This window comes from Aythya fuligula, chromosome 7 (genome assembly GCF_009819795.1).
Source record: "Aythya fuligula isolate bAytFul2 chromosome 7, bAytFul2.pri, whole genome shotgun sequence".
In the NCBI taxonomy this organism is placed as follows: Eukaryota; Metazoa; Chordata; class Aves; order Anseriformes; family Anatidae; genus Aythya; species Aythya fuligula.
In genome coordinates this window covers 33,134,844-33,156,989 of record NC_045565.1, presented here as the reverse complement: position 1 = coordinate 33,156,989, position 22,146 = coordinate 33,134,844, and the positions used below count along the sequence as shown (strand labels likewise).

Below are 22,146 nucleotides of genomic sequence, written 5' to 3'. Positions count from 1 at the left end.
ACCTGATGGTCTCAAGGGTGACGTAGCTACTGCTACAACTCGTGATCCTCTTCGGTTAACTACAGATTTGCCGCAGCAGTTAATTAAAACCCCGGGCAAGCCAGCATGCCTCGCAGTGCGATGCACAGAGGGGCAGGAACACCCAGCACCCAAACCCAGCTTTCCCAGTGACTCACTGCATGACCTTGGGCGACACATAACTTCCTTTCTTGCCCTCCGTTTTTCATTTGATTAACCCTCGGGCTTCCGCCGGGATCAGCGCTGGCTGAGCGAGACAACTCTGCAAGCACCCAGAAATAGGACCAAACATGCAGAGCCGTAAGTGGCACATGACTCACACTGTTTACACCCAGCCGGAGAGGGAGCCATTAATTAGCGTTAATATTTTAAGCCTTTCTCATCCCGAAGCGCCCCGCACATTTTAATATAGGGATTTGACTCAGGCCCTGGGTAAACAGAACTCCCACGAAAGAGCGAGTGGTTTATCCAGCAACAAAACGGGTGGGTGGGAGGCAGCAGCTCGGCACTGGAGGCCAGGACACGCATGGAAGAGGCCAGGACATGCATGGAAAAGGCCGGGACACGCACGGAGAAGGCTGGGACACGCACGGAGAAGGCGCACACATCCAGCAAGAGGCCAGATCTTCGCCTGGTACATGTTATTAGCCACATAACTCGAGTCGGGCAGAGGACCGTAAGCAGGAGGTGTTTCTGCTGGAAGCTTTTCATCCTTGAAATACGTGGATCTGCCTCTACGCTGGCAGAGAAAGAAAGTAAATCCCTTCTCTGTGTGATCATCCCCTTAGCTCGTGGCAGGAAGACCGTCAATGTGCAGAAAACGGTTTGCAGTTCAATAAGCCGATGGAGACAAAAGTTCTGAGCTCAATTTGTGTTAAAAACTGACAGCTTGCCTTCATGCTTTTTATTTTTAGGTCGAAAAGAAACAGATGTTTGTATGGTACGCTAATTCAGCTGTAAGTAACTCTGGCACAACATGCAGCTTCCCTGGGAATTGCATTTCTGTTCTCATTAATGGAACAGTTTAACTTTCAGAATACGTTATAGCAAGAAAACAAACACAGGCCATGAGCATATAAAAATGCAGAGTGTCACCAACAATCTAGAAACTGCTTGACAAAATGCCAAAGAAAATGAAAACCCAAACTGAAAGCATTACAAGTCTCTGAAAGTATTTCATCTATAGTTAGAAAAACAAAACCAAGTCTCCTTATCTAAATATAGAGCATGGGAAGCTTGTAGAAAAAAAAATGGATAAAAAAGAGAGGCAAAGCATAGTTTTGCTAAGTCACTGGAATTTCAATTACCTGGAAAGATGTTGCTGTTCTCCCTTAAAATAAAGTGTAGCAGGAGTAAAAGCTCTGTTTGTCCAGCCATGCTTTGCAGCGGCTGTGCTGCACTCACGGCTGTTTTCAATGTGCTGGGAAGGAAGCACTGTAGCACATCATGAATATGGTAACATTGTCTGTATTGATGATGGAAACTGAAATACTAACACGCAAAAAACTCCTGTAGAGGTGAGAGAGGGGCACAGATCAGGGGGCAGGATGAGGGCTGGGGTGCTGGAAAGCAGCAGAGCCCCAGAAGCAAGCACTTTGCTGTAGGGAGCACAGGAGCAGAGCGTCGTCCCCGCGCTGCTGCCCACCCTGAGGAGCACCAAGGAGCCAGCATCCAAGCTTTTCACGTGCTAGCTCATTTCCATGGCTCCTGAAGACTTCTGGAAGCAATAAGAGGGCTTCCTGATGGGAGACTCAAGAGGAAGCAATGCAATATCCAGCGACAGATTTCAAAGTCAAAAGGCATTTGAGAAAAGCCACTTACATCTGGAATTCGAGTAGTTTGGTTTTACAAAATGTGGGCTTTTAAAATATTGATACATAAACAGGAAAGTTTGCTTTCCAGCTTCCTCCAGTTTGTACACACAGGGAAAGAAGCAAATCCCCTCTGACCACAAGGACACAGACGCTGCATTGCCTCACGAAACCGCTGAAGGAATGAGGGCAGGTCTTGTTGATTTAAAAGCGTCAAACCAAGTGGTTATTAGTAAGATGCTGGAAAGAAACATAAGCAAAAGAGCCACAAATTAGAGGTCGGTCCCAAACTCATTAGTGCTTTATCGCTTAGGTGCCAAATTCTTTCTAAGATACAGAAAGAAAAATACGTGGTCAGGCTGAGGAGGGAAAACCTCCAGACCTCAGCACATTTCCGTGACACCAGGGCTGTGTCAGTCGGTGGCAAGTGTCTCATGGCTGGTTTTGAAGTGTGCAGGCAGAAGACACCTCAAAACAAAGTCAACCACAGTGCCCCCTCCTGCACCTGCTACAGGGATCAATCATCCCTGCAGGCAGAGGCAAATTTGGAGGGGTGAAATGGGTCTCCAGAAAAAACCACCTCCACTTTCCCCTGTGGATGTGGATGTGGGTGAGGGCACGGGTCATAAAAACCTCCCTTTTTAACCCCGACGCTGTACATTAGACCACCCTAAAAGTTTTTCCTCCTCCTCTGGTGTTTACAGTTTTCAGCAGCTGTATCACACGTCGTTCCCATTCGGCGACACGGTAGTTATTTGTCTTAAGACAAATTTCATAATCGAGCTCTGCTAGCTCCACAGCATCTGTCTGCTTCGGAGTGTTGTGCAACACTTTTCACGGGTTTTATGCTCCTTGCAGTATCCCGTGTGCCACACAGGATGGATTATTTCACTAGGCTCTGCCTATGCTGCCAGAGTCCTTATTTTTCTAGGGAAGCTTTATAAATTTGGAAGTTTGTATCCAAATTGTCTGCAACTGTGCAGTTTCTTTCTATTATTGCAGTTTCCTCAATGCTGCTCACATTTGAAAGGACTTCCCCCTCTGCTGTAGGGTTACATTGCCTTTCAGTTTAACACAGCTGACCCCAACCTCGCTTCCTACTTTAAACACTTTAGCAAACTGCTTTGTTTTGGTGGACACAAGAAATACAGTTTCTCTCTTTTACAGATGGTGAAAATAAACCTACTTTAGAATTAGAAGAACAACCCTAAGATTTCTGTTCCTCATTGACTTCACTATGTTTTTCAATGAGAAGAATTTAATCAGGGAAACTTCCTCCTTACTGGTGCCCAGATCGTCTTTTAATTTCTTATTCTACTAAGCAAAACCAAAGTAGTTCTAGTACTGTCTTTGGCCAGATGTTCACAGCTTAAAGAAAAACAGAGTGCACGCTGCTGCAAAATTTTAACGGTTTTAGGAATACCAGCTGACAGCCTAGACTCATTCTTCAAGCTCAGCTCTGTTCCTAGCCACAGAGGCATTCTTCATCCTTTGGATCCTGCCTTAACATGCTACAAAAAAATAGGGGAAAAAATTTTACATCTTTGATGTCACCTTCAAATAATTTATTCACAAAAGAAAGACTTCATCTCTTACTTCAGAAAAAGTGTTAGGGGTGGTTTTCATGTTTTATCTAAATTTTTAAAGGGTTAATCGTACCACCTTCTTTAGTCATCAAGTAAATCTGAGCTTCCAACAGATTATTTTGAGACGCAGTGGGTAGGGGGAAGGGAGGAACAATACAGAAGGTGGAGTTGTGCAACTGATAGGAAACTTACCAAGGCTACAGCAGACTATGGATATAACCTTGCATTGTCTAATTTAGAGCAGAGACAAGATATTTGATCTCCTGCTACCCAGATGGATGTGCTAAGTCGACATCATGTGAGGAAGGCAGCAGGGGCCCACTCACTTCCTTAAGCAAGAGTCCAGCCTCCAGGCATCAAGACACTTCCCAGCGTTCATTAGTTCATTAAAATCAACGCTTTTTCTCACAGAAAACAATGTTGAAGTGCTGATCCCTCCTTCCCCCCAAAAAAAAATATCTAGCTGATTTAGCACATGATGGCTGTAAGACAGAAAACATTCCCTGCCTTAAAGAACTGGCAAGTATGTATGAGTGAACTAGGTTAAAAATGCTCATAATCTGAAGCATGCACTATGTTGGCCAGCTTCAGAAGTCAGAGCATCAAGCCAAAAACACCATCTTGTGTCTTGAGCTAGCAAGTTGTATACAGAGAGTTACAAGTTTTTGAAGTTTTTATTTTATTTTATTTTTTTAAAGAAAAAAAAGGTAAAAGCCACTGCTTGTCAGATCAAAAACCATCTATTCATGTCTGTTCCATAACTGAACAGCACAGGAGGATAATAACCTGGAAAGATAAGCACTTGTAAAACAACCATTCATTGGTGTGCCATTTGCAAAGCAAGGCCACAATTATGTTCGAATGTTAAACTGATGGAATAAGACTGTGACTATCACTTAATTACATTGCTACAATTTTTTAGTTTATTTTTTTAAAGATGAGTCTGTCATCTTGCAACAACTAGAATCACCAATTCAAAAGTCCTGCTTAGCAGTGGTTTCCACCATAGGCAACTAAGCTGGTTGCATTCTCTTTTTTCCAAGTTGCTTCTATTCTTCCAGATTCTCCCTTCCCTCAAGCAGCTGATGGAGCTGCAAAAGTGGGAAGAGGAGAGTGAGAGAGCCAGGCTCTCCCTGGGACAGAGCCCACAAGGAGTCTGTAGAAGCCTCCCTGGGTCCTTAAGTGCTCACTGTTTTGCACAAGTGAGGTCTGTTATGTTTTGGGGTTTCTTTTGTTGTTTTGTTTTGAATGTGCTCAGGCTCTTCCATTAGACATTCTAGTGCCAGGGAAATGTTGGAGCAATTTCTTTAGAGTATCAGATAACACAAAACTCTGTCAGTTGTCTTCTGATGGCCTCAAAACAATCTGTTGCATCAGTTCAACGTCTCCTCTCTCTCTCTAACTTAGCAGCTTCTTTTCTCTGAGGTTTATTTTCCTATCACTGTTTAAGCCCTTTTCTTCTCACCTCTCCTTTCTGTTTTCTTTCAGTATTCTGCTTCCAGTTATAAATAATTTCTCCAGCTGCCCCTTCCCCTCCTGCCATGTCCCACTCAGCCTAAAACTGTCAATTCTCATCCTGGGGATCTTTCCCCTTGCTTTGTCAATGTTTTCAACCTGCTGGTCTGCTTTTGCTTATTTCACTATAAAAATAAGGAAATAAACAACTGGTAAATATTTAAATAAGTTGCCTCAGGAAAACAGGAAATATATATATATATATATATATTTTTTTTACCATGCTACTGTTACGCAGCTTTTAAATAACAAAAACAAGACAGAGCCTTTAAATTACAAAAGTAGCAAGGGAGCAGCAGGAGTACTTCATCTCTTGGGTCATCCAAGAGTTCTGCATCAGACGTCTGAGTTAGTCATGAACTCTGGAACAAACACTTCTGACCTCACTGGGGAATAGGTCTGAACTAAAACAACCCTGCAAGATCTACACATTTTTGAGTCACGTGTTTCAAACGGCATATTATTGCCCACTAAATTTGGAGGTTATTAACTAAGTCTAAACAAGGGAAACCAATATGAGCAGAACCTCAAGCAATCACATGCATCTAATTTCATCTACAGCATGCAGGAGTATTTCAACACAGTATTCCACTTGCACTACACTCATTGACATGTGCAGAACAGCATGACAATTTTTCTGCTGTTGCTGAGAGCCACAAAGCCTGATATGGCTGAAGACTATTGTTGGGGAGTTGCATTCTGTTTTGCTCCAAAAACATTCAAACATCTTGAATGTTCAAGATACTTCCTAAGATATTTTCCCATTTCAATATCTACATCTGTGCAGTACAGTCCTTCAGAGGAACAAAATTATCTTCTAAAAGCAATTTGATAACTTCATTATAGGCACATGAGAAAGACTAATATCTCTCTCTACAAGCACATGGAAACATCCCCCCCAAAATTTCCTCTCAGAGAAAGAGAGTTACATTAGCCAAAGCATGTGTAGATCAACCTGTAAACTACGCTGTTGGATTTTATTTTAAGGATGCACACAAAAGTGATAGGTGCTTGCTTGCATTACACAGAGAAGTCAGAAAATAAACCACTACCAATCGCAAAACTGGCTTTTAAAAAATGCACATCCACCCTCTTAGCTTCGAGGTTGGTTAAAACTCACACCACTGAACTATTGCTCTCTCCTTTAAATATCAAAATCAGCCATAGCTTTTAGAAAAGTAGGTTAAGAGGAATAAAATATATCTTGCTCACAGTTCTCACTCACCTGAGCATCTATTTTAATTAGTGCAATGTCAGCTTTTTCATCAACATCTTTAATTTTAGCTTCATATGTTTCACCGTTCTTCAGTTCCACCTTCACCCTGTTTTTGTTGGTGACCACGTGGGCGTTTGTCACTATCAGTCCGTCTTCTGAGACAATGAACCCTGAGCCACTGGCAACAGGAATCTCCCTCTTTGAATAAGGAAGCCTAAAAGACAAGGGAAATAAATATTTTTCTCTGCAAAAGGTTGCAAGATCACGTATAATACCTAATAATACACAGCCAAAATGAATGTGGTGGTTTTTTTTATGCTTTTGAATATCTGCTATTACTTGCTGTCATCAACAAGGTAATGTACATGCATTAGTTTAATTTTTACTTATTTATTTATTTTGCCGGAACTCTTAAATTATCTTTAATTCTTACGCATCCATATTTATCAGCTCAGAAACCTCTGTGCTCTTCCATATCATTAATTAACATTTCTGGCACAAGGTCAGCTGTTTTCAGGAATACAAAATCAAAACCGGGCATCTTGTTTACTTGCGAAACAATTCAATGTGAACCACAGCAGGAGCTATCTTCTCCACCACATCTGCAATAAAGTTGTATTTATGCCGCAGGCTGTTGGGATGTTCTTGGCCTGAAACAGAAACAGAAAGCATGTCATGAGTTCTTCAAGTGACAGGGGGAGGACCATTGCAAAACACCTGAATTAAAAACCCGATGTGGGTGTTTTTCCCACATAGGTATGCCACCAACCCCTCACCCTGCAGGATCCCCAATGTTTTTTCACACAGAAGGGGCAGAAAGCCTTGTTATGACACCAGAAGGGCCCGTGCACACCTCTCGTTTCACTCACACATGACTGAGCCACAAATCTGCCATGGAGGTGGCAGCGGGGCTGCAGCACCGGCTGCATTCGGGCTGCCCCCAGATCAGCATGTGGACAACGAGGCCCTAACCCCTACTGAGCCTCGAGATGGGAAAGCTGAGCACGGGTCTGAGGGCTGTGAGGCCTCTCCCGATGCCACTTCAACCCGCCTCAGACGCCAGGCCTCCACCGGGCCCCTATGGAGCACCACAGGGCCGCCCGCCGGCCATGGGGCCATGGGCTGCACGGGGCAGCAGGGCCCATGGACTTTGGAGTAATCGAAGTGCCCCCGGAGCTGTAAAAATAGATATGGGCACGGAAACAATGGGACCGCAAAGCTGCGCATTCCTGGGCAGTATCGTAACACAAAAGCGCGTGGCCACTGAGTATTCAAGAGGGGTCACTGGGATTTCCAAAAGCAACTGGATCCCAAACTCCTATTGTGGCTGACAGAAAGCCTGTCTGCACCATCGGATGTCTAAAAATCTCTGGAAAAAAACACACAATTGTGACACAGCTTCCCATTCTCACAGGTCAGGGGTAAAACCTTCTTTTTAATGGGGTGCAACTAAGCAATCTGTCCCTCCAAGGAGTTACTTCGTATTTCCCTAGAGGCAAGAACCCCTTCTTTTCACCAGTACTCCCATTTTATCTGACACATCTTGCATTACAAAGGCACACACAAAATCAGTGATCGACTTCCAGATGAGAACTACGTGCTGTGCTGCTCCATCCATCCCTGCCCTTTGGGTTTTCAATCCACAGATTAAAACTGTAAGCAGCTTGTGGATGCTGCAGGTGCCTGGGACAGTGTAACAGGAGGATTTATTTGCAGAGCTGTAGGGCACGTGGGACTCCTCTGAAATCATCCCACTTTCCATAGCTGAATGACCCGCATTATCTGTTAAAACCAGACTGGAAAAATCCAAAATTGTTTACGTATGGGATAAAGACAAAAATACACTACAGGAGTTTTAGAGGAATGGTTTGGAACAAATCACTGCTGCTCTTAGCAGATACTGGCGTGATTCAGGGGTGAAAACTGGGTTTCAGATGGTTTAGTAACACCAGCTGGTATGTCCTCCCCTTTGGAGCTGGGGGGATGCTCAGCCCAGCCACCACCTGACCGCTCACAAATCCGTTTTCTTCCCATTTGTACCCTGAGAAGCACCTCAAGTGCTTTGAAATGCCATCAGTCACGAACAGCAGCAACCACATAATCCACTGTGCAGTTTCAGATCAACATTTGGACACTTTAATCTGCTTTATGACACGGGAACATTGATCAGGAAAGTCGTGCTCTCACCTACTGCTTTCCTCAAAAGTTCTCTGTGCTTTGTCTGACTTGTGCCTAAGCTACTATCCTTAGACTTGAATATCAGAAAGGCATAAAGGTGTTTTGATTAACAGACTCCTCATCCAAAGGATTTATGTTTTTTCTATCAGAAATACCCAGCATTACACGAACCACATCATCACTACACCTAAATCTGGCAACTACAACAGGCGTGTTTTGGAAAACTGGTAGGAAGAAGAACCACATTGAGAATGCATTTGGAAGTATTCACTCGCATGGAACAGGAGCTTGGACAGATTATCAGATCAGATTAACGTGACATTGGGATAAAACGCCACGGGGCATGAGCGTATCCATCAATACTCTTTTTGATCACTGCTTCTAAAATGATTTTGTCTAAGTTACAGTGCTGCAGACATTTAAAGGTCACATCCTGCCCTTGAAAAAAGAGAGCTGCCACGGATGAGGGAAACCACACTGGAAACACAGGTTTTTTATATCTTCAGTCTTTCTTCTTTTTTTTTTTTTTTTGCATTTGTCTATTCAAGAAGAGAAAGGATGCCTAAGCTGTACATGGTGAGACTACTAATACTTCATCTCAGAGAGCTGCCTGCACTTTGAGTCTGCAGCTATGAATGCCAGGATTTCAGAAGCGAGGCTTTTCTGCATATAAACCAGCCTGTGCAGTCCCAACTAAGCTGCACAGCTAAAAGGTCAAAATTTCACACTGTGAAAAAGTTAGATAATAAATACTGATTCATGGCATACTGACCTAAAAAGCTTACCACGCCTGTCCTTTGCTTATGTATCAGGAATTCTTACATTGTGTAACACAGTTTTGCAACAGCTCTTGAACGACTGCCCACTTAAATGGAAAACATACCTTTTCGAAGCAAATAAACAAAAGTCAAAGTGCTGTTCACATGAATTCATTGATGAACACTAGCAGAAAAAAAAAAAAAAAAAAAAAAAAAAAAACTAGCAACTGGTCTTTAGCATAATATTGAAATGAAATTTAAAGGCAACAGTAAAAGAATTAATATGTTGAAAATTTCTTCTATAATGGGGAAAAGTAGCAGGGGGGGAACAGGAAAACAGACAATAATGAGACACGTGTACGCATCGCATCCTCTTCAACTGTTAGGCACACACATTAAGCTCACCATAGCTAATTGCTCTTTGGGATTATTGAGCAGTGCACGTGGGAGCTGAGAGGTGTGTTTATCTTTCCTCTGAGCCACCGCCACCAACGTTATCTCAGATTTGAATCACCAGTAGGCACAGGCTACCGAGGTTTTCGTGACATGGCTTTCACTATTTAACCCCCCTGTCTGTGTATTCCAATACACACAACCACCGTGCCCATCCTGACTTACAGGGAACCTGACAAGCAGGTGGACAGCTCTTTAATTCCGTATTTCAATTGTAGATTTCTCGGTTAAAAACTGCTTCTTTGGCATAACCGACGTTGAATCCATGTGAATATTTCTCCACAGTTTTCTGGCTTTTTTCATATATTTTTTTTAAACCACACCCTTCTGGAGTTTTGTTCCTAGTAGATTCATTTTATTAGTTTGTGGGTTTGTTTGTTTGTTTGTTTTGCAACACTGAGGTGGGCTTGAATGAAGCTCCAGTTCCTACATACCCTCAGGCTTTGATGTTCAGATCTCTGCAGACTGGTCTCTGTCTATTTATATGCTGTGATTATTTGCGTTTTGTAATGTTTTTATTGAACTATTGCACAATGCCCTAAATGCCCATGAGCATGGTTAAGAAACTTTCATTAATGGCATTAATAAGATGATTCTTGTGAATTCAGTTAATGACCAAAAACTGACTTAAAAACATAAATAGGTTACAGCATGAAAAATTCCCAAGGCAACAAAATTTTCAAGGACTTCAAAGGTGTGCTGGCTGTCAGCCCTCGAATGAAAGGGAAAATCTCTGCCAACTGCCATTAAGGGTGCTAATATCAGTAAACAAACTGCTGAAAGGAAAGGCTGAACACCAAGTCATGGAAAAAAGCACAAGACGCTGTAAACAACCAAAACAATTTGGTTTCTGAAAGAGGAGCCAAAAAGGCATAGGAAGATCTAGGTTTTGATTAGGTCATGACTCACAGTGGCATTGATGCTTTAATGTTTACATCTCCCACATGCTGCTTCTGGTAATATTTTGAGCTAAACTGAAAGGATGCTTTGGAGATAGCAATCTCCTGGAAGTAACCTCTCCCCTTCAGTTGTGAGAACTGCATCCGCTCACACAGGCAGGTCCGCACCTCATGAGAACAGCTCTTCACATCAAGTCGTAGGCACATCACTGATACACGTATTTTAAAACCTGTAACAGAGGATGCTCACGTGCAAATTGCAGGGAGTGCCATCTCCAGGTTCATCCCTAAAGGCACTTCATTTTGGACAAGTGCAACACCCCCTCCTCCCAGGGGAACCAAATTAACATCCCCTTTGGGCTGCACCTGAACCAGGGGGGCTGCTTCTCCCTCACCCCACTCCTCAGACCTAAGGGTACCAGCCCAAGGGCTGGGATCCCACAGCCTGCTAACATCAGCCCAGAAGAAAATGTGACCCAGATGGGATCCACGGTCAAGCTCTCCTCTCCCGTAGGCTCCGTGATGATCAGGACTGATTTCTGTCCCTGTCACACAGGGTACGACAAGCAGAGCCACTGCAGCTTGCTGCAATTTATGGGCTAGCTAAATGTATTAAGCAGCTCCAGGTGGCTGAAAATAAATGACTGCTTCTTCCTGCGCTGGCTGCTTGCTTAGCACTGTGTCCACACGTCCCAGGTACAGACACACGCTGGGGTCTGAAAGAAAAGCTTGGGTTTCCCTGCAGCACAAAGCCAGCAGGGCTGAGGCGCTCACAGAACCGCTGGGCTGGCAGAATCGGCGACTACTAACACAAACCACAAGACCGTAAAGTTTTCCTTGGAGGACTTCCACCCTCCCAGACGAAACTCCGACCGCGGCTGTTTGTACAAACCCCCATTCATGTCATATAGGAAAACGGCAAACCTCTGACGCTGCTGTGGAAACAAAAACTGGAGCAAAAGTGCTTAGCTCACGCTGAAAACGGTGCTATCAGCAAGCTCCGCTGGAGAGACACAAGGAAAAAGTGATGTATGGGAATCTGCTGCCTCTTTTTTTCTTTTTTTTTTTTTTTTTTTTAAGCATAAAACTGCAAGCCTAAATATTCCACTTCCTACTCGAGGATATATTGTGTAAGACACCAAAAAAGGATATTATGCAAGAAAAACACTAAGAAAAGAAGACAACATTCTACATGTTGCAGACGATTTGCTCAGGAACTGTTCTGAGATCAGCGGAGGGAATTTCGAGAGGTCTAAACCGCAGTACCGTGCTAATGAAACCACCATTACATCAGTATTTTTCCTGTATAATCAAAGGAGAAAGTAAAGAAATGTCACTGATTTCTGAGAAGATGGTCTGTATTCCTGTGACATCCCTAACAACAAAAATATTTACATAGCACTAAATAACGGAGCGATTCCAAGTGTCTTACTCTACCAAATAGTAAACCGAACAAACCTGGTAGTCATTTAACATATTTCCTGCAGCGAGAACCACTGCAAGATCGAAACGAGGATTGTAAATGAAATTGACTCTGTTTCACCTTTGCAAGTTTGCATTCGTGCCAAAAAGCAATTTTCATCTCCACAATATTTAGATGATCGATTCATTCTTGGCAGCCTTTCACGAGGATTGTGTCACACGCATCAAAAATCTTGCAAGTATCAGGCTTCAAACTTTGTATTCTCCCTGCTAATATAAAAGCCTGAAGCCATTATTTCTGAGTGCTGATTTTAAAGGTCTGTGTAAAAAAGGTTCCAGTTAAAACAAGGCATCTATACAATGTTCCTAGAAGAAAACAGCTCTCAACAACAAGAGCATGCAACAGTTTCCAGACCAGAGTGCAGTTGTTCATAAAAAACAGCACTTTTGAGTGCAAAACTGCAGGTGAGTTGCACATTTGCATTGATATCCTCAAGAAAAAGAATTGATTTTGATGAATTTCAGGCAAGAGAGTGTGAAAGAACAAGTGAACCCCACCAGCAACCAGCAGCAGAAGGTCTGCAGAGAGCACTACTCCAGGCTTCTTTCTTAGTGAGAGCCAGACCTCGTCAGCATCCATTTCCAGTGTGCTTCAAGTTTGTCTTTCCACTGAAAATGGTAAAATGTCAATGACCTAAGGTAATACGCCCACAGCTTTCTTGTAGGAAATCCATATATAACTTCAGATATAAAACTTAAAAGTTTTAGCCAGACAGGAACTTTTCCTACCCCTTGGCTAAAAAGCAGAATAATATTATATATATATTATAAAAATCAGGGAGAAATCTGCATTGCAAATCAGCTACTGAATTGCTAGATAGATATCAAATAGTTGGAAAGTTCTGCAGGAGGAGCAATAGCCAGGCTGCGTGCATCTAAGCTGCTTTCCTCAGTCTCTATGCAACTTGCAAAACAGTAATTTAAATCCTCCGTGTCTTAGGTTTATCTTTAAAGTGGGCATAACCCCTATGTTATCCTATGGGAGTAGTCACAGACTGCAGCAACACTTGCAGAGCCTCACACAGGGAGGAAATATGTATATAAAACCTCCCCCAAATGCCAGAAATTCTTCTACAAACCAAGCACGCTGCCCAGTCCCTGAAAAAAAAAAAAAAAGAAAACAAAAAACCTCTCTCACAGTTACAACAGCAGAAATACGAGAGCAAAAGCAATAGGCTCCCGAGCTGGTGAGGATAAAAAGCAGGGGGAAGGCATCCAGAGAGGATCCAGCTCCATCCAACACAACAGGAAACTGCGATTTCTTCTGTAAACACCGGCGGCGAGGTGGGAGCAAGCCCAGCTCCTGCGCAAACAGCCCGCAGGGAACACGCCGTTCCCTGAGCTCGCCGGGCAGTAACATGGCCATATTAATACAACGCGGAGCCCGGGCTCATCAGCGATGACAAATTAGCAGCAGGACGGTGACAGCGAGGCGTTGGGTGGGCACGGTGCGCTGCTGGGGATGGCAAGCACCGCACACCCAGACCTGCCTCGCACAACAAGCTCAGGGAGGGCACTGGAGAGGAAGAAGACGACGACTAAGAAAAGGAAAATAGGAAAAAGAAGAGCAATTCAGGGCACGGGCAGAGTGCTGGGCTCGAAAACATCGTTAATGGTAGTGCTGGCCGAGCTGGAAGCACTAGGAAATGTAAGTCAGGTAGTTATGGAAAAGAGTCTGCCTTATTTCCTGCAGACAGATGAGAAGAGTATTTCAGGCGACAGGTTAACGCAGACGTGGTATTCTCTCCTCTGCCGAATGCTGAAAATATAGCAGATGAGTCAGGAATAATTTCTCCACTCCTTTTTCCAGCCCAGCTCTCAGTTTATGTCCCTCCCAGCTCGGGTCATCACCCGGCTCCACTTCCCATCTGCAGGCATCGCAGGCGGAGAAGGGGCAAGAAGTCCACTGAAAAGTCAATGAGGTAACAACGATGTGGTAATCCTGACACCCCACTTGTAACCAGCAGCTGTCTGATCTCAAAAAAATCCTCTTAACATTATAAAAACATTAAAGCCTCATTTTAAGTATGTGAGAAATTTTCGCGATGAGTATCCAGAAAACAGAATTTTAAGAGAGATTTAGTTTTAGCTTCTAGGAACCCTGGTATGAAGGCACCACAGCATAAAAAGTTATTGTTTTTGTTGGTTTTAGTTTGTTTATTTTAAGCAGTTTTTCTCTAATTAGAAACCTTAAAAAAAAAAAAAAAAAACTCTTTAGATGCAAGCTCTGCAGCCAGGAGGCCTCGGTTTCACCACTTGGACTCGCACTCCTCCTGTGGTGACAACAGAGAAGGATCAAATCTATAGAAGAAACCTCAAAACTGTAATAAAATGTACATGGCCCATAGCCTGGGGCTTCATAATTGTACAACACATAAATTCAGCATAACTCAAAGGCCACAAAATATCTACGCAGCGAACAAGTCCCACCGCCTCTGTCATTATTCTCTACGCGTGTCTATGGAGTCATTCTAGGAGCATCCACGTTTGTTTTAATGCAGCATCAGCAAACAGGGAGTGTTTGGGAAATGAAACTGGATTGATGCAGGTTGTGCTCCTGCCACCCTATGCAGATATTTACAGAAAGGAGGTGGCACTGAAGATTTCTCGGGTTATTGATAAGCGACTCCTGCTTGCCCATTTGACTGCTTTCAGATGGAGGTCTACATACAGACCTCTGACACCCAATGTGTCAGACACCCAATGTGCAGGCATGCCAAGCTGTGTGCATGTTGTCCTGGAAAAGGGAACGAATCATCCCTTCACCAGCACAAATGTTGAAGTGTGGCAGTCCTGGGGGCTTGTGTTTACTTTCGGGGAGGGATGGTGGAGGGGAGCTGCTTGGGTTTCTTGTCGCTGACGGTGCTCGCTCCACCCACGTCTTGCCTTCTCCAAAATTACTTTCTGCAAAAGCAGATTGACAGATCATCAATGCTGTTTGCAAAACTTTGCCAAAACTGCAGTCTGCAAGTTTAAGAAATAAGGTAATGGAAAAGAAAAGTAATGGAAAATGGAGCAGCTATGCTGGCCAGGGGCAGTAAAATGAGCAGGGACTCGAAAGCTTGGTTTGCGCTCAGCTCTGCTGCTGGCTTAGGGGGTGACCCTGAGCAAAGCCCTTTATCTTCCTCTGCCCCAGATTTGCTATCTGTAAGTGGGGATAGTGACATCGGCCTCTCCAAATTGTTGTGAGATCCCTTAATGCTCTGCTATATAAAACCTTTCAAATTTTAGACCATCAGATAACTTCTAGGCGTAATCAGTAGATATACGATGCACTAATTCATCCGTTGGTTATTTTTCAGTAAAAATATGCAAATCCAACTCAGAAACACGGAGTGATTTTTAATTCTTACCACTGTCACTCCGTATCGTCCCTATTTCTGCAAAACTGGCTGCAGGAGACACTCACCTTGCAAAAAAAAAAAAAAAAAGCTCCTGAAACTTCACAAGATCAGGGAAACAGGAGACAGAACGAGAAACCCTGATGGAATTTGACAGGATAAAATGACGGCAAGCCAAGGGCTTCCCAAGTCACCAAACTTTAAAGTAATACCATCAGCAACCTTTGTCCTTTTTTGGAAGTTTAAGATATTATTATAAGTCTCCTGTTCCAGACATGAGGGGAACGTCTTCAGTCAGCGTAAATGAATGCATTATTTTATAGTTATTAGTGCAGGGAAGCCGAGACTTGCCTTTTAGAAACGTTCTTCTCTTTGAGGCGGGCGAGCCAACCTGGGAATCACAGTGGCCTCTATCCAGAAGACAAAACCAAGTTTTTCTTTTTTCCCCTACATCCAGAACACAGTCTCCAAAATAGTATTATATGGAGACTTGGGCCCAGTTATGAGTAATGTGGGACACACGACGCTGCCGAGTCCAGCCAGGCATCCTGGAGGCCCCAGCAATTTATGGGCGCAGGGAATTACTTTATTTACCACAAAAGCTAAGTTCTGCAGTACCCCAGTTTCTATTTGTAACGTCGCTTTCTTTCACTCCAAGCACACATAAACTCACATTTGAAAAATATTTTCCAGCTTCTCCTATTTCTTGGACAGCAGCTTCTTTCCTTCAACCGCTCAGCGTATGCTGCCTCCGTCCCATCCAGGCTCTGTTTAACACGACTCCTCCTGCTTACTCATGGCTTTGAGCGCTCCTGCTCCGTCCACAGGTACCTTCAAATTTCAAAGCCCAGAAGATGAAAGCACTGAACCTTTCCTTGTTCCAAATCTGTGTTTACTAACTTCACTGTTTGAAGTCTAAAGACTAGCAAATGACTCCCAGCTCCCCGGGAAGGAAATCTAGATGTGGAGCAAGGAAAAAGGTGAGCCTCTTCAGACAAACCACTTCTTACAGTCCCCTCCTCTCAGAGCCGAATACTTGGCTTTGGAAAAGTTTTTAAGCCCGCGCTGGGGAATTGGTTCTTTTCTGGAAATATGTTGCTATTTATTTCCACTGCACTTGGCTCCTTTTCCTTCCCTCTCTCCTGTTCTTCCCCTGCCACAAGGGACAGGGGAGGCAGAAGACAACTTCAGACCACCCAGACACAGTAACTTGAGGGAGATGAAGGAGGTTGAAGAAGTCCATGGTGCTGGAGTGCCTTTGTGCATCCTGTTCCTTTCCACTCCATCCTCCCGGGTCACTTTTCCAGGCTCCACACGTGCCGAGCAACCTGCAAAGCTCCGAACATTTCTTCAGCACGCTGACCGTGACGTGGCTGTTATGATCTTTAGGGAAACAGCTGAAAGCCTGGTTCACAAAAACAAGATCAACTTTCCTCTTGATAAATCCCTGGCTAATTTCCTGACCTTCCCAGATTTCTCAACCGAGTTTCTCTTCCTGCCCTGATTATTCACTCCTGCAAGGCGTACCACTGCCAGACCACTTAGCTCTGAGTACTGCAGGCCGGCAAAGTTAGCCAGTTCCATCTGCTGCTCTTTCCCATTGTTTGCTGCATCAATCTCATTCTTTATATATATATTTTTTCAAAGGGCTGCGAATTAATGACAAATGGTTTATTGACCGCTGAGGTCATTTTCTTCTGCCAGATAATTATAGAGTCACTTGGACGCAATTCAGCCGGGTGCATTTCAGAGCAGTCAGCTACTTCGCAAGAAATTGAGTTTGAGCGATGGATTATTTTTTTCTCTTCCCATCATCTCTGGAGCTACACAATGATAACATATGACAAGAAATAGCAAAACTCATATCCGCCTTCCTGGAACTGAGGGTTACCCCCAAACTCACCTCCTGCTTCCCCCAGTGCAAGGAGCACTTCTGCGACAGAGCAGTGTGACCGCACTGTGATAGGCACCAGCATCCCGAGGGCTGCTGAGGTACCACACAAGTCTAATAAAAATATGAAGGCCTAAAAATCCACCTCAGAAAGGGTCAGAGGAAAGTTAGGAACCGAGAGCATCCATGAGGAACTTTCTTCCTCTTACTCTGATTAAAGGTCAGAAGACGATCTGGGCCCATTCGTGTTTTATGGGGCAGCTCCCCAGAGCCCGGTGTGGAAAGAACAGCACGCTGCCCTCAGGCGCTGGGAGAGGCGAGGAGGGGAAGGGAAACCAGCTGAAGGGTGTGCTGAAGGTCCTCAGCCTACTCCCCTCGGTCAGCAGGGACTCGAGAGCACCACAAACATATTTGCAGAAGAAAAAGAAAACATCCTCCGACACGATGAACATCAGCACGCAAAACACTGAGGTCTCCTTCGCTGACCTCATTCCTGGGAGCGGGACAACGTTTATTTACGTGGCTGTGGCTTCTGCTCAGAGGACGTTCACCTTCTTTTGGTGACATTTTATTTTCAAAGGGCCCTGCGCAGGCCCTTTACCTGCGTGTGCTTTGACAAGCCTGAGCGCTCTCTGCCAGCGCCGCTCGCCCTTGACGGGAAGCGAAGGTGTCTTTTTGTTAAAATTCAGGCTACATTTTGTCCCAGCCGCAGCTCAGCAGGCCTGCCCGGCCTGCTGCACAAAGCACACGCAGCCTGCCAGGGCTGCTGGGGCTCGTTTGGCAGCGTTTTCGGTACGAGCAGCAGGGCCACGTCCTCCGCCAGAGGCAAGAGGCTTCGGGAATGTCTGCCTGGGACTGCAGCCGCTGCGGAGGCTGCCCACCGCCACCGGGCAGACAGGACAGGGCTGGGATGGGGACAGGGCCCACGCCAGCGGGACGGGTACCACCGGTTACACTGCCCCAGCTATGTGGCAGGAGGATGGACAGAGGCACACACGCCTCCCCGGACATGGACACAGGCCCTAATGAAAGGGTCAGCAGCCGACACACAGCCCCAGCAGCACGTAACGCTGCCCGCTGCCTGCCCAGGAGCGTTTGGGCCCTGCTCCCATCCTGAGCATTCACCACACAGAGGCCAGGCCTGTGTTAGCCCCGGCTGGACGCTGCAGCCTGGCCCTCAGCAGCTTATGGGGTTTCTCCAGCCACGGTTCATTTCACCCCTTCTGCTTCTCACCCTGCACCCAGAACCCACCCACTCAGCACCTCAGTGCCACCACCACCCCCTTGCCACAGCTTAACTCCGAGGCCAGTGAAATTTTCTTCAAGCTTTTTAAGGCACAAAATCCCTATCTTGCAAAAGAAAGCATCTCCCTTATGCACACAGACCCAGAGCAACCCCACCCCGACCCCTCCTCGCCCTCTTCACAGCATACCCAGGGCACAGGCACTGAGAACCACTAAGGGCAAAGAGCGGGGACTGTCACAGGTGGGAATTGAAAAAGACAGAAGTTTTATTTCACATAACACACAATTTTGTGCTTGACCAACTACTATAGTGATGGGAAGCTTGCTTTCTCTACCTCCCCATTCTCTTGCTTCCCTTGGGCCACTGCACTGTATTCACTAGATTATTTATGAAGATACGTTACTGTGAACATATAAAAACATTTTATCAAGGATAATCCACCTGCAGGTAGAAAAAACACCCTTGAAAACGAACTCAAAATAAAATAAAAAATTAACAACTGTAAGGAGCCACATATTAGGCAACGGCATTTCAAAACACCACGTTCAATCTGCCTCCAGGGAATGCAGCTTTACAGCCTGCTCTCCATTTCTCTTTATTTTGGAGGTTTTCCGCCAACTCTCCATTTCTCTTTATTTTAGGTCCTTTGCATATGAAAAAAAGCTCTGTGTGCAGCACTGTTCACTGTGTACTAGGGATAACCACGTGCTACTGGTTTGCTCTCTAGCACCTTCCTTTTGTCCCTGCTGATACAGAAAGGAGTGCAGCTCCAACCAGAGGTGCATGGGGACAAAACAAAAGGCTGAAGGCACCCTGGTGGTCCTGCAAGAGCTCCTCTGCCAAGCAGAGCTCTGCACCGGGCCTATTTGCCCAACAAGTTCTCTGCACGGCTTATAGCGGATGCACATTGCTCTCCAGCTCAAACGCTGTGAGCATTCAGCGGAAAAGGCTGCAAGGCAACAATATTGGCATCATGAATTGAGAACTGGAAAGAAAAAATAAATCACAAGGCATTATATTATGCTGCAGATCAGGAAACCGCAGTGTGAAAGCTTTGATTGTCTCCGTCACTAAATGCCAGCAATGTTCCACAGAACACAAGGCAGCTTTTAAACCGGGGGGAAAACAGGGGTACAAAAAGGGACTGTACTGATACAAGAGTTTGATTGCTGAGGCAGGATCGGCGTTCTGCCCAAGCACAGCACAAAGCTGCTGTACGATGGGATATTCTTCTGCTGGAGAGGTGAGGGCTAAACACGGAGAAAAGGTTACCGCTGTTTGTAAAGAAAGAAGTGCAGAAATGGTGCAGCCTGCATCCAGAGGATCGGTCCTCAGGGAAAAAGCACTTACCAAAACACTACTACTGTTTCAGAAATACAGCCTTACTGCACTCTATTTTTACGTGTTACCCTCTCAACGTGTTGAGTGGCTTGAAACAAATGTACAGCCTTAGCTTAAAAGACGTAAACCAATCTGTACAAGGGCTTGCAAGAAGACACCTTGTAAGGACCATCCCATGCTTATCGACCTGCACATTTCTGCCTTGCTGTGTCACATCCTGCATGAATTGCTCCTAGAAACGAGGCCAAAAACTTGGCCCTGCTGCCCAAGCTTGGCAGTCCTGCGTGCAGAGGCAGCTGCATAACGCGGCCACGCGCCTTTGCCTGGTGCACCAGCAGTTTGCACCAGTTCCCATCCTGGTGCCCGGCATGTTCGGCTGCCTCCAGCTCCACTACAACAACTAAATAATAACCATAAAGCCGAAGGAAAAACACCCTGCTTCTTACTATTACTATAACAGCTTATGCTGTTACTTCTTGATGACCACTCCTGTCCTCCAAAAGCACTGGAAGCCAGCCTCCTGTGCTGCTAAGTCACTAGTTTCCTCCTCTCTAGCAAACTCATTATTAATAAGCAGAGCGCATCTGCTAAGATAGGCAGCTGGTTCTGCTCTGCTGCCACAGACACATCGTGAACTGATTTTAACAGCTTCCATGCTCACAGTTTTTTTCCCTGTGGTGTTACTTCGTGATGAAGTGCCCGGATAGCAGTGAGTTTTGCCAAAGCGTGCTGAAGGTGCACAGAGCAGGATCCTTGCCACGCCAACTTTGCAAGTCCTGCAAGCAACTCCCCTGGCTGCAGCCCAGCATCCTCGAGCATCCCTTTATTTTTGGAGGATGGCTGGGTAGAGAAGGAGTGGTTTAAAGCTGGACACACCATCCTTTCCCCGCAGTGCTTGGAAGAGTACAAACCCATATTCTCGCTCTAGTTTCTCACTAGACCCGAGCTCCAGTAGTGTGCCAAGGGGAAGAGCAAGCCGCTGCCACCCACTGCGAGCCCCATCCTGGCTGCGGGCAGCACCTTGGGCTCCCAGTCCCGACCTCAGCAACACCACCCGCGCCCCCCGCGGCCGCCGCTCCCCACTTTTCCCCCTTCTCCCCCTTCTCCCCTTACCCTGCCCGCAGGCTCCGCGCTGGATGGCGATGACGGGCGGCTGGCGGAGAGCCTCAGCCCGGCGGCTGGCGGCCCGCAGCTGGCAGGGGCTGCCGTAGGTGAGCCCATCGCTGCCGCAGACGGGCTCGCTGCTGGAGCACACGCAGCGCCCGGCGGCCGCCCGCTTGCGGACAGTGCCCGAAGCGGGGACGCCGGCTCCGGCCGCCACCACGCAGCGCAGCCCCTCACCGCACGGGGGGCTGCCTCCGCCAACGGGGGCTGCTCCTCCTGCGGGAACACCGCAGGGCTCGCCCTCCTCAGCCCCGCACACCCGGCAGCAGCCGCAGGCATCGGGCACGGCGCCGCCGGGGCAGGATGCGGGCAGCGGGGGGCAGCGGGAGCGATCGCAGCGCTCCGGGCAGGCGGCGGGGGGCGGCGGAGGGGCCGAGGAGGCGGCGGGGAGCAGCGCCGCCAGCACCAGGCTCCAGGCCCACAGCGGCATCGCGGCGGAGAGAGGAGGAGGAGGAGGAAGGAGGGAGGGAGGAAGGAGGGAGGGAGGAAGGAGGCAGCGGGACGGCGGCGGAGCGGCGGCGGCCGCCTTTAAGCCGCGGGGCGGGGGCGGCGCGGCCGGCGGGGCGGGGCGGGCACGGGGGGGGGGACCCAGCCGCAACACCCCCCGGCGGGGCTTTTTTTTCGGTTTTTAGTGTTGTTGGTGGTTATTTATTTACTTTATTCTATTTACTTTGGTCTGTTTATTTACTTTATTCTATTTACTTTGTTTATTTACTTTATTTTTTTTATTTTTATTTTTATTTTATTTTTTATTTTTATTTTATTTTTAATTTTAATTTTAATTTAATTTTTTTATTTACTTTTTTTATTTATTTTTATTTTTATTTTTATTTTTTATTTTTATTTTATTTTTTATTTTTATTTTATTTTTTATTTTTATTTTATTTTTTATTTTTATTTTATTTTTATTTACTTTATTTTTATTTACTTTATTTTTATTTACTTTATTTTTATTTACTTTATTTTTATTTACTTTATTTTTATTTACTTTATTTTTTATTTACTTTATTTTTTATTTACTTTATTTATCTATTTACTTTATTTATCTATTTACTTTATTTATCTATTTACTTTATTTACTTTTTAATTTTATTCTTCATTTTCTTTTTTTTTTTTTTTTTTTTTTCTCCCCACACACCCAGAGCAGCAGCCCAGCCCACAGACAATCCCAGAACCATTCAGGTTGTAAAAGCCCTCCAAGATCCTCTGCTCCAACCGCCCCTTACCACCAGTGTCCCCACTGAGCC

General features: G+C 45.4%; 1 protein-coding gene across 1 annotated transcript in view; it reads right to left on the bottom strand.

The window, feature by feature from the left end:
- The window catches only part of HTRA1 (HtrA serine peptidase 1), a 30,503-nt gene extending 9,115 nt beyond the window's left edge, over window positions 1-21,388 (bottom strand). The window contains exons 1-3 of the mRNA XM_032191055.1: window positions 20,849-21,388; window positions 6,697-6,796; window positions 6,156-6,360 (exon numbers count right to left, since the gene is read on the bottom strand). Of these exons, the coding sequence (XP_032046946.1) occupies window positions 6,156-6,360; window positions 6,697-6,796; window positions 20,849-21,329 (786 nt within the window). The 5' untranslated portion in view covers window positions 21,330-21,388. The remainder of the gene's footprint in view (window positions 1-6,155; window positions 6,361-6,696; window positions 6,797-20,848) is intronic.
- Between the last annotated feature and the right edge of the window lie 758 nt (window positions 21,389-22,146).